Source organism: Onychostoma macrolepis, chromosome 15, assembly GCF_012432095.1.
Source record: "Onychostoma macrolepis isolate SWU-2019 chromosome 15, ASM1243209v1, whole genome shotgun sequence".
NCBI lineage: Eukaryota > Metazoa > Chordata > Actinopteri > Cypriniformes > Cyprinidae > Onychostoma > Onychostoma macrolepis.
Window position 1 is genome coordinate 14,840,157 of NC_081169.1, and position 17,804 is coordinate 14,857,960.

The following is a 17,804-nucleotide window of genomic DNA, read 5'->3' on the forward strand; positions in this document are numbered from 1 at the left end:
AGAATAATAAAGTAGGTTTTCACACCCTGTACAACAGAAAAAAGTCCTTGTCCCATTTTTAGATCAATCACAGATACAGTCATTAAAATGCATTATGCATGGGGCAAAAATACAAAACTCAAACAAAAAAGCGTTTTTACACAATTACACCAAGCCTGTAGAGGAATATCGGTCAGATTTCATCCTAAAATCTGTGGGGGAAAAGAATTCAAAAAGAAAATGCAGCATGAAGTACTTTCGGACCATTAACTTTTTTGTTGTTGTTGTTGACAATTTGACATGAACAGTATGCTTATTTGTAATGAATGCAAAAAATCTATACAAGGAATCTTATGCTTTCTGGGAATTTCCCTTAAAAACAGATTAATTGTGAAAAACCAGACTGATCTTGTCTCATAGAAATCAGTGGTTCAACAAGTCACAGGCTATCCTGTTTAGAAGAGGTTTGATTCTTTCAGGTTAAACAGAAGTGAGCAGCTTACCTAATGTACCCACCTTTAGTGTTTTATTGATTTACATAAAGTCAGTGACAGTTACAGATTTTATGATATTGTCCGAACAGAATTTTGTTAGATAGAAATTACTGAAAGCTTATCCATCCCAATCTGAGCTGCTAACATTCACTTCCAACCTTCAATCAGTACCTTGAGCGCAGACCACGTCTCCAAAATTGCATCTGACCTCTTTACCAGCAACTCCTCTGGCTATTGCAGAAAAACAGTACATTCTCGAATGTGATATAAATAAATGGACTAGTATGAAAAATGTATTGACCTTCTGAACAAAAGCAGCATGTATTTAATTCTGCGCCTGGGAATTTCCTGTGAAGTTATCCAAAATAAAATATTAATCATTTCCCCATGAGGCATTTGGTGCTAACTGAATACATGGGCTCTTTAAGTGCACAACAGTGCATCAGCTGCCATTAAAATACATCTCCCCTGAGGACACATTCATGGCTATTAAAGACAGTACAGTGTGTGTGTTGACTGTCTCTCTTACACATAGTCCATAAGTAGCACATTAAGATCAAGCTTAGAACTTAGTTTGGTCTTAAATTACCTCAAAATTACCACCTCAAATCAAATGTAATTTAAAAAAAAAATGCAAGGCACCCACAAGATATTTAAACAGTAATTATTACATACATATAATAATACATACAGGTGCACCTCAATGAATTAGAATGTCGTGGAAAAATCAGTAATTCAACTCAAATTGTGAAACTCGTGTATTAAATAAATTCAATGCACACAGACTGAAGTAGTTTAAGTCTTTGGTTCTTTTAATTGTGATGATTTTGGCTCACATTTTTAGTGAATTGTTGGCCTTCTGGAAAGTATGTTCATTTACTGTATATGTACTCAATACTTGGTAGGGGCTCCTTTTGCTTTAATTACTGGCTCAATTCGGCGTGGCATGGAGGTGATCAGTCTGTGGCACTGCTGAGGTGGTATGGAAGCCCAGGTTTCTTTGACAGTGGCCTTCAGCTCATCTGCATTTTTTGGTCTCTTGTTTCTCATTTTCCTCTTGACAATACCCCATAGATTCTCTCTGGGGTTCAGGTCTGGTGAGTTTGCTGGCCAGTCAAGCACACCAACACCATGGTCATTTAACCAACTTTTGGTGCTTTTGGAAGTGTGGGCAGGTGCCAAATCCTGCTGGACAATGAAATCAGCATCTTTAAAAAGCTGGTCAGCAGAAGGAAGCATGAAGTGCTCCAAAATTTCTTGGTAAACGGGTGCAGTGACTTTGGTTTTCAAAAAACACAATGGACCAACACCAGCAGATGACATTGCACCCCAAATCATCACAGACTGTGGAAACTTAACACTGGACTTCAAGTAACTTGGGCTATGAGCTTCTCCACCCTTCCTCCAGACTCTAGGACCTTGGTTTCCAAATGAAATACAAAACTTGCTCTCATCTGAAAAGAGGACTTTGGACCACTGGGCAACAGTCCAGTTCTTCTCCTTAGCCCAGGTAAGACGCCTCTGGCGTTGTCTGTGGTTCAGGAGTGGCTTAACAAGAGGAATACGACAACTGTAGCCAAATTCCTTGACACGCCTGTGTGTGGTGGCTCTTGATGCCTTGACCCCAGCCTCAGTCCATTCCTTGTGAAGTTCACCCAAATTCTTGAATCGATTTTGCTTGACAATCCTCATAATGCTGCGGTTCTCTCGGTTGGTTGTGCATCTTTTTCTTCCACACTTTTTCCTTCCACTCAACTTTCTGTTAACATGCTTGGATACAGCACTCTGTGAACAGCCAGCTTCTTTGGCAATGAATGTTTGTGGCTTACCCTCCTTGTGAAGGGTGTCAATGATTGTCTTCTGGACAACTGTCAGATCAGCAGTCTTCCCCATGATTGTGTAGCCTAGTGAACCAAACTGAGAGACCATTTTGAAGGCTCAGGAAACCTTTGCAGGTGTTTTGAGTTGATTAGCTGATTGGCATGTCACCATATTCTAATTTGTTGAGATAGTGAATTGGTGGGTTTTTGTTAAATGTGAGCCAAAATCATCACAATTCAAAGAACCAAAGACGTAAACTACTTCAGTCTGTATGCATTGAATTTATTTAATACACGAGTTCCACAATTTGAGTTGAATTACTGAAATAAATGAACTTTTCCAGGACATTCTAATTTATTGAGATGCACCTGTATAGTCATGGATAAATATAGTATCCAATGTCTAACGATAATCAAACAGCATTGAAAAGGTCCACTTACAGATACTGTTTTTCCATTATTGTGAGCATTATCATGTTGACACAAAGCTCATCAGTGACTATCAAGAACTGCATTCTATCTATGACTGTTTGCACTGGACATCTGAATTTCATTACAATTTTATAAATACATATTTACAGGTTAAATATATTTGTAACAGTACATGTTTCACCTGCAAACTACATTAGATTTTCTTACATAATTCTGTTTAAGCATTAAGTCTTGGACTCCATCTAGTGTTAATAAAAAGCATATTAAAACAAAACAGTTGTTTCATTCAGTGATCCTAATTCAAGCTTTATAACCTTAGCTATAGGCCTTATCAGCTAGTTTTAGAGAACATGTTTTTAGTTTATAGAACATAATTTAGTTTTTACTTGGAATAGCAATGACTGGGGCCAGTGAAATGACTGAATCACTGAGACCCTTGATATTGAAACTCAATACTTGGTAAAATTGGGAGAATTTTAAGATGCACATTCAGGTATTTAATCTTTCAACTTTGCCTGTTGTAACATAGTACAGTGGAAAAACCTGTTGGCTCCAAACAAACCATGTAATCCAAAAAACTGCCTTTATTCTTAAGTGCACAATTGTACCCAAAGCTTCAATCTGCATAGAAATCTAGTCATACAGATTTATTACACAAATCTCCATAGCACTTTAAACAGACAAAAGTGCAACCAGACTCAATCATGTCATTTCAGACATGTATAAGATCATGATAACAGGACTTGCAAAATCTCCATCGAAAATTTATTCCTTTCAGGAAAAAAAGTATCTCTAGAAACCTTTAGATCCAAAACTCACATTTTGTAATTTAGATTCAATTTACATAATTACCCACACAAGCTTGGATATACCATTTTAAATACATCAAGCAATTTAAAATGAAAGACATAAATTGCTTTTAATGCAAAGCACATCAAGTTACAAATTGCCTTTCATAAATGATTAATTACTTAAGCAGAAATACAGCCATGCAAAGTGTCAATGTGTCAATTCTCCACATGTTGTGGTTATTACTGGAGGACTATGAAGATACATGTTCAAATACCTGTATAAAGTTTATTCTGAATGTGACAACCAACTTAAGTCAAGATATTACGTTTTAACATCAGATACTGGCTGACAAAAAGACATTATGCGATAAATATGGCCAAAACATTTATTACCTGATCATTTTCCTGTAAAAAGGTAATATTATTAGCATAGTGATTTCAAATACAGTGACCAGCATCTTGTAGCCACAACAATTAGTTCATTTTGCTGCTTCAGAAACACTGATCTGCCAGACAAGAGAGTGGATGACATGCAGAGATTTCCATCTTAAGCAAAAGCTGAGCATGTTCTGAACAAACTGACAACATTAACAATTAAAAACACCTGCAAATCGACACAATGTTGTCAAAAATGATATATTTATAGAATTTACATATTTCGCAAACTTCACAAATGTATACAATAAACTGGAACTCTGATGCCAAAAGCAGATCCCATCCCCCATCTCAGTCCAGTCATTTACTCCACAAGAGGGCCACAGCTTTACAAATCCCCACGTCATGGTAGTTGAAGTAGCACAGGCCGGCGAAGGTGACGGTCGACAGAAGGAAGAGGCCAGCATTTGCCATCTTGATTTTAAAGTCTCCGTGAACGTAATCTGTCAAAATCTGGCCAAGACCCCTGGAAAACACAAAGTAAAATGCAATGCTGTCCTTTTCCAATAATGATATTGATGTTAAATGAATAGTTCACCCAAAAATTAAAAGTGCAAAACAGTTCTAAACATCTTTTTCATTGGAGGAAGCGTTATTAAGGATTATGGACTCATGTTATGGCCAGAAGTGACAGTTTCAGGTTAAAATGTCTCAATGACAGATTTGTTTAATACAAACAAGCAGCATTTTCACTTCACAAGATGTTAATTGATGTGCTGGAGTCTTGTGGACTCATTTTTAATGGAACCCATTCACTGCAGAGGGAGTGATGTGATGCTAAATTTCTCCAAATCTGTTCCGATGAAGAAACAAACTCATCTACATCTGATGGCTTGAGGGTGAATAAATTAAGCAAATTTTCATTTTTGGGTGAATTATTCCTTTAATGATTAATCAACATTATTTTTTTGTCTCCTTTAGAATATAAATATTTCAGCTGTTGTATATTCGATTCATACATTTAAAGAGATAGTTCACCCCAAAATGAAGATTCTGTCATTAATTACTCACCCTCATGTCGTTCCAAACCAGTAAGACCTTCGTTCATCTTCGGAACACAGATTAAAATATTTTTGATGAAATCAGAGAGCTATCTGACCCTCCATAGACAGCAATGCAACTGAAATGTTCCCAGGTCCAGAAACGTAGTAAATACATCGGTAAAACAGTCCATGTGACATCAATGGCTCAACTTCAGTTTTGTGACGCTATGAGAACACTTTTTTTTTTTGGCCAAACAAAACAAAAATAACAATTTACTCAACCATTCTTCTCCCCCAAGTTACGTCATCCGCCATTTTAGAGAGTATCACAATGCATACGCACGCTTTCGCCTAAGCGTAAACAACGCTTATTACACAGCTTTCGTTCATGCGCACGCTTTCCCCCCCAAACGTAAACGCCGCTGATTACGTCAAATATGTTCTAGGGTACTCTCCAAAATGGCGGAAGACGTAACTTGGGGGAGAAGAATGGTTGAGTAAATTGTTATTTTTGTTTTCTTTGCGAAAAAAATAAAAACAGTATTCTCAAAGCGTCGCAAAACTGAAGTTGAGCCACTTTGTCACATATACTACTTTACCGATGTATTTACTACGTTTCTGGACCTGGGAACATTTCAGTTGCGTTGCTGTCTATGGAGGGTCAGATAGCTCTCCGATTTCATCAAAAATATCTTAATTTGTGTTCCGAAGATAAAAGAAAGTCTTACGGGTTTGGTACGACATGAGGGGGAGTAATTAATGACAGAATTTTCATTTTGGGGTGAACTAACCCTTTAAATGTATCAATCGAATATCCAACAGCTCAAATATTTATATTCTAAGGGAGACAAAAAAAAGAATACCCTTTAAATAAGCTTTCAGTAAACATAAGAGACATGTACCATTGGGTTTTAAGAAGCCAAACATGTAAGAAGATGTTAAAGTACAACAGGACAAAAAGCACTGAAATAATCCATTGAATTCAAAGTCAAAAGTAATGTCCAAGAAATGTTACAATCCATAAAAGAACATCTTATTACAGCAATCTATACTTTAATCTGCACTAACTATACCATTATTAACTTTAATGTTAACATTTATAAAAAAGAAAAGTTCAAATGCAGTAAAATACAAAATATATACAGTATCTTACAGAAGTGAGTACACCCCTCACATTTTTGTAAATATTTTATTATATCTTTTCATGTGACAACATTGAAGAAATGACACCTTGCTACAATGTAAAGTAGTGAGTGTACAGCTTGTATAACAGTGTAAATTTGCTGTCCCCTCAAAATAACTCAACTCACAGCCATTAATGTCTAAACCGCTGGCCACAAAAATGAGTACACCACTAAGTGAAAATGTCCAAATTGGGCCCAATTAGCCATTTTCTCTCCCCGGTGACATGTGACTCGTTAGTGTTACAAGGTCTCAGGTGTGAATGGGGAGCAGGTGTGTTAAATTTGGTGTTATCACTCTCACTCTCTCATACTGGTCACTGGAAGTTCAACATGGCACCTCATGGCAAAGAACTCTCTGAGAATCTGAAAAAAAGAATTGTTGCTCTACATAAAGTTGGCACAGGCTATAAGAAGATTGCCAAGACCCTGAAACTGAGCTGCAGCACGGTGGCCAAGACCATACAGCGGTTTAACAGGACAGGTTCCATTCAGAACAGTGCACGTGCTCAGCGTCATATCCAGAGATTGTGTTTGGGAAATAGATGTATGAGTGCTGCCAGCATTGCCGCGGAGATTGAAGGGGTGGGGGGTCAGCCTGTCAGTGCTCAGACCATACGCCGCACACTGCATCAAATTGGTCTGCATGGCTGTCGTCCCAGAAGGAAGCCTCTTCTAAAGATGATGCACAAGAAAAAAAATGCAAACGGTTTGCTAAAGACAAGCAGACTAAGGACATGGATTACTGGAACCATGTCCTGTGGTCTGATGAGACCAAGATAAACTTATTTGGTTCAGATGGTGTCAAGCGTGTGTGGCGGCAACCAGGTGAGGAGTACAAAGACAAGTGTGTCTTGCCTACAGTCAAGCATGGTGGTGGGAGTGTCATGGTCTGGGGCTGCATGAGTGCTGCCGGCACTGGGGAGCTACAGTTCATTGAGAGAACCATGAATTCCAACATGTACTGTGACATACTGAAGCAGAGACTGGTCCGCAGGGCAGTATTCCAACATGATAATGACCCCAAACACACCTCAAGACGACCACTGCCTTGCTAAAGAAGCTGAGGGTAAAGGTGATGAACTGGCCGAGCATGTCTCCAGACCTAAACCCTAGTGAGCATCTGTGGGGCATCCTCAAACAGAAGGTGGAGGAACGCAAGGTCTCTAACATCCACCAGCTCTGTGATGCCGTGGGTTAAGGCAGTGCTGGAAAATAATGGTGGCCACACAAAATATTGACACTATAGGCCCAATTTGGACATTTTCACTTAGGGGTGTACTCACTTTTGTGGCCAGCGGTTTAGACATTAATGGCTGTGTGTTGAGTTATTTTGAGGGGACAGAAAACTGTTACACTGTTATACAAGCTGTACACTCACTACTTTACATTGTAGCAAAGTGTCATTTTTTCAGTGTTGTTACATGAAAAGATATAATAAAATATTTACAAAAATGTGAGGTCACTTCTGTGAGATACTGTACTTGAGTTTTTAAAACTATTTGTTTAAATGTAGTCAAGCATATGGTATCCAGGCTCAAACATGTTTAAAAGCCAGACTTTTACCATATTTACACCCAACTGAAATAATAAAAAAGCAAACTATATGTACCTATGTGACCCTAACAGCTTTGCTAAAATTAGAAGTGTGGCCTTGAGTGCCAATGTCCACAGGGAGGTTAAATCCTTGCACGAAGGGTGTAACAGCCACTCATGACTTAGCTTTGCAGACACCTTCATTTCATGTCAGACACTATTTTTAATGGTATAGCGCAACGTCAGTCACTAAACTGAGAGGTGAAACTTCATATGGAATTACAATAGTCACATACTAAATATTACCAAATGACTGTGGCAACATTCACTAATAATTGATCTGAATTGTTCTCAACAGCTTTCCAGAATTCAGAAAAAAAGCAAGACAAAAAATTAACAGCAATGAACCATTTCATTTTGAATATGTCAAGCATTAATTATAAAACACAGCCTATTCTCTTACCAGTGACCATGTAGAGTAAGTGCAGCTGCTAAAGAGTAGTCAACAGCAGGGCCGGGGTAATAGTATGCAACGGGTGCCAAACCTAGAAGAACTATGCTCAGGATCCGCTCTCCTGTCCAGTGCAGAGAAGCGGCTTTGGACCCAGAGCCCGCTATTACATAAAACAGTAACACATCAACAACTGTTCTTCACAACACAGCATCTCCGTCAACACACATTCAGTCTTTCAACAGCATATGTCTCCATCCTGTACCCCAACAGAGGGAAATAAAAAGCTGAAGATGACATTCTGAGTGTTTGAGCTTTACTATGTTTAGTCTGTAGCTCTAAATGACCCAATGTTTTCATTCTGTCTTTCCCAGCGATCAACTTATTTACCATTTGCTCTGAGAACCTGACAGACGGTTAGCATAGCAATATTCACATTCAGCATTTATCTTCTGTTGCCTATTACACAGTAGTAGTTATCCGTTAATAATCATTTACTTGACTAACGAAACAATCATGATTAGATTTGTATTTCTGCATGTTAAAACACTTAAATTCAGACCCAACGAAAAGGCTCTTGTCCAGTCTGACAGTACTGTCAACTATATATTAGGACAATAACATTTTAGGAATAGACAAAAAGCTCTGTCTTGATTTACAATGTTACAAAAAAACACAATCTAAATCACTAACCATAGTTGGATGGAGTTGCATGGATCTTTGCTGATATCAAGTACGGACAATCACGATCCTTCTTCTGTACGGCCAAAGGTCTGATGAGGGAGGAAGAGCGAAATAACAGAGCTGTGGAAGTGAGGAATAAACAATACAAGGAAACATACGTAATTAAAAGGAAAAAGGTACTCAGAATTCATATTTCACGTAATTTGATGTTCATTTGTGACGAATGAGGTTACTGATGGATGTTCATACAATGCTTCTATAAATCAAGTCATTTAAAAACAAACACCCCACATGAATTGATAAATTACGAGAATATAACTTCTATTTTGAGCCTTTACAAACACTCTCTATAAACACAGACATTATTATACGCTAATAAAATCCGTCTAGTCTCAGTCTCACTGTGTACGTTATTGCGTTTACCAACACTTTTACATAAATATAAAGTTAACTGGTTGATTTAGAGAAAGAGAAGACAGGGTTAAGTTAGCATGCTAGCTATTCAGTCCTAGTACGCGTGCTGCGATTAACATGGAAAAAAAGAGAACGATTTCTTTTACATACGACCTTGAAGCTAAACAACTGTGACACAGGATGAGGTGCGAGAAGAAAAGCATGAAAAACATTCAAACTTACGGCTGACACCTCTGTGGCAAACAGAACTTATCCTGACAAGAGTCGCCATGATTCTCACAACCAACCCAAGGTCACTGGAATCACCCGGATGTACTAACGCTGCCAGTGACCGGTGTGGTGAAATTAACCTTTACATGCAAAATATGCTAATACAAATCAATTAAAATATTTACATATACTAGAATACTTGATTATAATATCTCATCGAGTTTTAAACATCTTAACATTTATTCCAATACAATAACTCAAGGCAGTACCAATTTAAACAATGTTAAACACCGAGCTGTCCCTTTGAGTTCACCAAATTTATGGTGAATTTTAAGAAAAAACACTGAAAGACCATTGAAAGTTTTAATTGGACGTGACAAGGTGGTGATATCAAAGTGGGTGAGTTGTTTAGACTTGCATTAGTCTTCCCATTAACGCCATCTTTTTGTTTGTTTTTTCAGACTGAATATATACAGTATAAACAGAGGATGTATTGTATTAGATGTGTTATTGTTATTCATTACTTTTTTTAATTGATGTTTTACAAATTGCATCACATACAATAACAAAAAACAAAATACTTTTGAACAAATACACACTTTTATTAATCTATGCAACATTTTAACATTTCATTATTAACTTGTAAATATATAACAAAAGGTACGTAAATACAATTTCATTTCAGTTGAATAAAATATATATTATTAATGATGTTAATAATAAAATAGTCTGTATAAATACAGTACCAGAATATTCAGTAAGGTAATTCCATGTCAGTAATTTTAAAATAAAATAAATAGAATAAAAATACACTGAATAAATGTCAAGTTTTTTTTTTTTTTGGTAGTCTAGTTGCATTGTTACATGATATGTTTACAGTTAGCAATAGAATTCAGGATAATGATACATTGTACTGAGTGTCATGATTCTTGCATAACTGCTTAGAAGATCACTAGCATCTTAAATTTACATACAATTTAATAAAATATCAAACAACTCCAAAATGCCAACCACAACCCACAACTTAATCTACTAATTTATTCCACAAAAATCTAAGAATTATTATTTTTTTTTAACAATTGGTATTTGACAAATAGTATCATAGCAGTGCAAGTAACAAAGTCTGGCAAAGGTGATGGTTGACAGAGTGCTGTGATATCCGTTGTTTCAAGTCATATTTTGACGTCTCTGAGAGTGTAGTCAGTCAAAACCTGGTAAAGAAAGAGCACAAGAGGGTTAAATTTCAAATTAGGCAACTATATGGTTTTCAAAATGTCTTTAGTGTATTATTAAACACACCGTCATGCTTTGTTTCCTACTTTGCATTATTTATTTTATCTGCAGCTCTCAGAGCAGATTTCATGGCGGTCTCAATCCAGGCATGAGGTCTGGCCGTGTGCTCTCCTGCAAAGTAAATCCTCCCCTCATTCTGGACTATAGACTTACTATAGTCTATCATCTGGAACGGAGTGAAGATGGCAAAGGCGCCATGGCTGTAAGGATCCAGTCCCCAATTTTTCACAACTCCCCGGTGTAGAGCTGGCGGATGTGTTCTCCATGGATCTTTACCAGGTCATTCAATACCAGATGCTTCAACTCCTCTTCATGTATAGTCTGTAGGAATGCAGCTTCATCAGAGAAGGTGTACGAAGCCAACACAGCACCGCCTGTTCCGGAGAAATTATGACTAGGGTAGTAAATGAAGCGTGATGGCAGATCTGTGATGCTTTTCCCACCCCGGATGCCATCATTCTCCCAGAACTTTTTGCTGAAACTCAGCACTACTTTTGTGGAGCTGGAATAGTGCAGCGACCTCAGCGCTTCCATCTTTTCGGCCGACAGAGGAGGCTTAAAGTCAATGAGGAGCGTTGCTTTGGCTGTGGCGGTCACCAGCACATAATCGGCAGTAATGCTGGTCAGGGTGCCGTCGTAATGTTCATATGAAACTGTTACGTTGTCCTGTGTTTGAGTGATAGCCTGGACTTTTGATTGCATAAAAACTGTGGCATTTAGCACAGTGTAGAATGCTTTAGGGAGTGATTCAAAGCCACCTTCAAATTCAGAATACCTGAAAAAAGAGCACTGAATGATGTAGATTATTTTAATATGTTTGACATCATTTGATATTTTAGCTGATATATACTACCATTCAAAAGTCTGGAGTAAGCTATATATATATATATATACTTAATACTCATTTAACAAGGATACATTAAATTGATTAGAAACAGTAAAAACATGTCTTCAACATTGAATGCTTCTTCGGCATATTAGAATGATTTCTGAAGGATCATGTGACACTAAACACTAGAGTAATGATATTTCACTAAAATTTCACAATATTAGTGTTTTTACTGTATTTTGATCAAATACATGCAGCCTTGATGAGCATAGGAGACTTTCTTGAAAACATTTTTTTTTTTTTAACTTTCAAATGGTTGTGTAGAGATAATAGTTTGTGTTAACTGTAATATCTTACATTTCATTGTCGTTTATATCACACTGGATGTAGAGCGTCTCAGTGAGGGCCGTGTAGAAGAAGCTTTTCTCATTCAGGAGATCACCTATCATTCGCAAAGCTCCTCTGCTCAGATTTCCCACATTCACCAAATACTCCTGTTACAGATTGGATTTAGAGACATCCTGCCATTAGTACCCCTATTAAATACACTTTAAAACTACTTGTAAGTGCTAAATCTGATGACATTTTACCTTGACTGAGTATGAATCATATTTGTTCAACATTTTCTCACAGCCCATTTTCCGCAGATCATCTTTTAACTAATAAAGTTCAGAGAAAGAAAGGAAAATGTAGTAGCAAATAAATAATAAAAGCAAGATAAGGGAAAAAGCGTCTATGGTTTTAACAATATTTAATTATTCTGACTTCATTTAATTGATTTTATCAGAAACCTTATTAATTAACCTCATTCATTCTCCTTTTCATAAACATTTGGCTGGTCAGATACATGTGTTTTTTGAATAAACAGAATGTCTTTTCACTCACCTTGCCCAAAGCCATGTCAAACAGTTCTCTGGCACTTTTCCCTTTCTCCCTGTCATTCACAGGGTACTTCAGAATGTCTGGGTTCTGCTTTACGGTGTAGGTTTTATAACGAAATCCGTTTATAAAATAGTAAGTGTTTTCGTCGTCCTGTACAAACGGTGTTAACTTCAGGCCCATCTTGTCTGCAAGACTCCTGAGAATCCTTGAAAGTGATAGCATTGAAAACAAGTTAAGTTGTGGCCTGCAGCTCCACCTTTTGACCATCAGGGGTCATTGTCACTTGAATAGCAGTCTTTGATTATATGTCAGTTTCACATGTTGGATTTCCTGTTGTCTGCCGCATGTTATTCATTATGAATTACACTATCAAATAAATCTCTGCTGCTGACTGTGACAGTTTCACACGAATTATTGTACTGTCTACCCTCAGAAAGTTACACAAAGTGAATATGAAATAGAATTTGACTCTCATGGATAGAGATTAAAAGAGAACTTACTTGTGGAAACTTGGGATCCTCATGGAACCAAGTTCTCCATACCAACCCTCACTTTCATTCCTATATGTTAGAATTCTTCCACCTATACGGTCACTTGCCTCAATAATCGTCACCTATAAGAGCAGAGAAAAGAAAATAGAATTAAAGGCTGTGATAATGGAAATTAATTAGAATATTAAATAGAAAGTAGATGTGCTTCAACGGAAAATACCTTAAAAAAAACTTTAATTATGCAGTGCTTCAGGGAAACATTTTCTAGGGATTTTCTCTGCTTCACCTAGCCTATTGTATATAATCTTGATTACTGTCAATTTCTTTTCCTATAAAAATGACTGATTTCCGCGTGCGCTAAGTAAGTTGGGAAAAGCCAGGTCATGAGATTAAAGACATCATTTTGGAACTAGCAGAAAGTTACTATATTAGGCCACATCATGAATCTCACGTGGAAGTGGTTAGTGGTCTGGTGTCTGAAAGGGTTAAACCCAGCAATATAGATAACTGGAACTATATGTGAAGAAATGGACAAAACCTATTGTTCTGCTTTTACCAATTGTTTCTAATAATCTCTCGTAACTAATAGAGACATGATTTGCACCAGTCATTGTTTCCTTCAGTTTAGATGTGTTTAGAGGGCTCTTCCTATTTGCAGCACCTGTTATGGTGTTAGTGTTAAATGTTGCTTTGTGCTATGGATAGTGTTATGAGACCTTATGTCCTGCATCCTCCAGGAACTTGGCAGAAGTGAGTCCAGAAGCACCTGCTCCAACGATTACCACATGCTTAGGGTTCTTCGTTGGAGGGAGACCTTGTTCTGTTAGCTTCAGAAGGTAATCATAATCAGAGTCTTGTAAGCATTTGAAAAGAGGGTCTTCATCCGTAGATCCACCAGCATGGTAGGTGACAACCAAGATCAGTGCCAGCACTGCAGGTACTGTTGAAAACAGACATTACAGTGTAAAATGATCAAAGAAATCAGTTATTGGCAGTTAGGCTATGTTTGAAATTTATTTTCACACTGCAAACCCTTATGCTATTAAAATAATTAAGCTTTCATAATTAAACAGCATTTGAAATGTGAATTTTTGTAATCAAACTCCATAGTTCACTCAATTATCACTACATGCACTACCCATAAGCCTTTGGATACTTTGTTAATATGAATATTTTCCATTTTTATTTTTTGTTTTAACCGTATTTGGAATTAGCCTACCTAGCCTAGCCTACTGCATTTGAGTCGTGTTTTGGGGTTAAAGAAATGTCCGTAAACCTAACGTAGGCTATAGGCTATGTCCTGACTCCTGACTGAAAATTACCAGTAGCTTAATTTTTTTCCTTAGGTTACAGGCTACACAATGTGTTAAGGAATTTTTAAATTTGATTTCTACAGGTGTTTTACCCGTAGCTTAATACGCATTGGATTGTGTTGTGATTTTCTAAGAATTAGGAGAGGTTTTTCTACAACAGTAGGTGTAGTTTTGACAGAAAATTATATGAGGGAAGTTTCTCAAAAGTTCATCATTTGCTGCTACCTTAAGGTGTCAACATGGAACATACTTTATAGGCTTGCAGAATGCTTCAAAAGTGCTGCCTAAGCTAACTGAAGTGTTAAAAATATTCAGTAGGCTATACTTGTTCCGTTTTCCAGCAAAACGATCCTGTTTTCCCATTTACTCAATAAAGGAAGACTTCTCCACACATGAAAGTGGTTTCGGTTTACTTTCTGTTTATGAATGAAAAAGACACACTTCACCACTATTGGACTCCCTATCGTTTAAACTTAGCATAGCCTATATCTCCGCAACTAATTCAAATAAGCATTTTGACAAATCAAAAGCACGTGTCCTAATACTCACAGTATTTACACGGGCTAAAGTTTTTAAACATTTTGAACTGTGCGAGCCAGAAGCCGGAGCGCCTCGCGCACCTTTTCTTGCGTAAAGTGGAAAGCGAAACCTATGGAAGACAAAAGCAATTTGCAAAATTATGGAGAAATTTGGGCAGCATAATAACCGTTATATCACTATAACAGTATAAATCACAGACAAATTCAAGCTATAAAAAATTCAAAATGATACTCACATTGGAATAGCTAACTGACTAGCTAATACTCACCTTCATAATGAAAAATGGTTAAAAATGGTCCAGAATTTTACTTAACCGCTATGGATTATATCTAAGAGTGTAATTGCTCAAATTTAATTGACTGAAGAGATGTAGAAGACGGATAAAATATCTGGACAGGCTATTCAAGCTATTAATATGTCTAATGCCCCTTTCAGGGTAATGAATCATGTGTGGGCTCCCCTATTCTGCAAGAAATATTTTCCCACACAGACTCAAGATTCAACCACACTGAACAAATTAGATTAGTGAGCTTTAGTATTCATTAACATACCTAATTTCCGCCAGAATCAATCATTTCTAACCACTCATTTAGGAGTTTATTCTTCTGACTAAAGCAAGCAAATCTAGGATCTGTGTAAATTTCTATCAAATTTGCTTGTTTCCACTTTAAGGAATGTCAGAATCTTAGGCAAATAAATCATAGATCACTTACCAGATGTCCTGTTACTCACTCTGACCGGTCTGCCCTGAATGATCCGTCTTATAAACTACACAGTGCAGAAACTGAAAGGATGGTGATGATGTATTTAGCCACAAAGTTTCCGAGGCTGTCATGTTGCAGGTTAGGAAAAAAAAAAAAAAACATCTTCATAGGCGTATTTAATGGGAAGACATGAAGATATGGACTTTTTTTTTACTCCTGACTACAGCACATTTATTCCTTTTAACCTCAAAGTTCTGTTTCTTGAGTAAGATCAAAAGGCTGTCCTCTTCCCTCTTATCACAGGAATTTAGCAGCAAAGCTAGAGACTTTGTGAATATGTCAAGTCAAGTCTGCATTACAAGTGAGATGCATGTCACATATACATCCATACATATACCATTTAAAAGTCTGCGTTCAGTAGGATTTTCTATTTTTATTTTTGTTAGGCTATTATTTTGAAAGAAATTAATACCTGCTTTCAGCAAGGACATGCTAAATTGATAAAACGTGATATTAAAAACTTAATAAAATCTAATCATATCTTTTTTTTTTTTTAATCAATGAATCACATCACAGGTTCCATAAAATTAAGCAGCACGACTGTTTCCAACACTGAGAATAGGCCAAATCAGCATATTAGAATGATTCCTGAAAGATCATGTGACACTGAAGAAAGGAGTAATGGCTAATGCATATGTGTAGAATACACTTTTAATAACACTTAAATTCCTCCCTCGCATTTTTTTGGGGGCAATTGTGTTCACACAGAGGTTTTCAAACGCTGGTGTGAATAAATCTAGATTTAACTTAAAAGACATAGGATAGTCTGTGCATGACCTGATGTTTTATTTGTATCCAGAATAAGGCAAACATCACCGAGCGCTCAACATTCTCATGCAGTGAATGTTTAATCCATACTCAAGCCAGAGGGCGCTCTTGCGCAGAACATCCAAGACAAACTCATAGAAGTAATACCTTACGCTAGGAAATCCCTAATATGGACAAAAGCATCCAGCTATCCTGTTTAGGCTGAAACGTTTGAATTGATGAAGATATTAAACACATGATTGTGACAATATATGGTTTATATGAGTTTTTCTCCAGGTTATCACCATGTAATTAATAACGTATATAAATAATGCAGTGCTAATTGACATTGCATTTATTACAGTATAGAAACTATTCTGAATTACTCTGTGATAAAAATGGTAATGTTTGTAGTATATAAACAAATCATAAAGTTGTCATTTGAAAATATAAGAAAAATATTATAGAATACAAATTTTTGGTTATTGTCCAGCAGTGTATTTGATTTCTTAGCCAATTAAAAGTAAGAAATAAGAGAAAAATAAAACTTGTCAATTAAAAATTAAATAAATAAATAAAAATAAATTACTACATTTGACATTTCAGTCCCCCTCACTTCTGAAATGATGGCTACGCCCCTATAAATTCAGCTTTGCCACCACAGGAATAAACTGGCTGTTTCTCACTTCCAAGAATGCAAAGAACGGACTTGCGTGGAGACGTCTTGCCAGTTGAAAGAACGTTGAAAGAACGAACTTGGAAGGACACGAGACAGTTGGCATGGCAACTGTTTTATATGACGGCAACATGGTGGAGGAGGCATTCTGCGCTTAACAAAAAACAACAATGTATTTAAAATTATTATTATTCTAAAGTATTTTAAAATAGAAAACAGAAAACTGATATTTTAAATCGTAATAATATTTCACAATATTATGCTACTGCTTTTGATCAAACTAATGCAGTCTTGATGAGCATAAGTCACTTCTTTCTGGGATCAGTAAGATTTTTAATGTTTCCCTGGAAACAGGGCTCAGGGCAAAACGCCACCTAATTTGACAAAAAAAATGCCCCTGTATAATTAAACTAAAACCTATTACGGTTGTTGCGAATAAAGTGAAAATGTAAATAAAATTAAAAGTGTGGAGTGGACCCATATATCATATTTCTTTTTACCTGTTTTTACAGTGTTGCAAATTAAAACCAATCACACATGATTCTGTTGAGCTTATGAATGCAATGGCCAATCAGAGGCATTCAGATTAGTCATCAGTGAAACACGGAATTTTGTTCGGTGCGCGTTTTCTGAGCTGCGGAAGAGACGCTGTTGCCCAGGCACTTTTCGAGACTGAGTGAAACAGTTTGGCCTTCTTTAGGTGTGCACTCAAATGGACAAGTGAATACAAACAGTTGGAAAAGTAATCAAATGCTAGTTGGTACATTAGATCAGTGCAATCCGTGACAGGATCCTACTGTATAAACCTGCTGCTGTCTGTGTCATTAATGTTAATCAAACAACAAAAGAAAACGGGAGA

The 17,804-nt window shown here is 36.8% G+C and overlaps 2 protein-coding genes across 2 annotated transcripts; both read right to left on the minus strand.

Moving 5' to 3' along the window:
- Positions 1–3,291: 3,291 nt before the first annotated feature.
- sdhdb (succinate dehydrogenase complex, subunit D, integral membrane protein b) lies at positions 3,292–9,566 on the minus strand. Its single transcript, XM_058745147.1, has 4 exons — positions 9,423–9,566; positions 8,796–8,906; positions 8,115–8,265; positions 3,292–4,417 (listed from the first exon to the last, which is right to left on the minus strand). The coding sequence occupies exons 1-4, from the start codon at positions 9,469–9,471 to the stop codon at positions 4,252–4,254; spliced, it is 477 nt and encodes a 158-aa protein (XP_058601130.1). The 5' UTR covers positions 9,472–9,566; the 3' UTR covers positions 3,292–4,251.
- Positions 9,567–10,014: 448 nt separating this feature from the next.
- Positions 10,015–16,643, minus strand: il4i1 (interleukin 4 induced 1). Its single transcript, XM_058745146.1, is given in 10 exon segments — positions 10,015–10,621; positions 10,730–10,940; positions 10,943–11,478; positions 11,890–12,026; positions 12,123–12,191; positions 12,418–12,619; positions 12,915–13,027; positions 13,622–13,845; positions 14,768–14,867; positions 15,027–16,643. Coding segments are annotated over 10 exon segments (1,605 nt in total). The 5' UTR covers positions 15,033–16,643; the 3' UTR covers positions 10,015–10,614.
- Positions 16,644–17,804: the final 1,161 nt, after the last annotated feature.

Excerpts from the sequence above, each read along its gene's own strand:
- sdhdb (XM_058745147.1), bottom strand. The coding sequence starts at position 9,471 with ATGGCGACTCTTGTCAGGATAAGTTCTGTTTGCCACAGAGGTGTCAGC. Across the intron at positions 8,907-9,422 it reads TTGCCACAGAGGTGTCAGCC|CTCTGTTATTTCGCTCTTCC; the intron begins GTAAGTTTGAAT and ends TCACTTCCACAG. Across the intron at positions 4,418-8,114 it reads CTTACTCTACATGGTCACTG|GGGTCTTGGCCAGATTTTGA; the intron begins GTAAGAGAATAG and ends TGTGTTTTCCAG.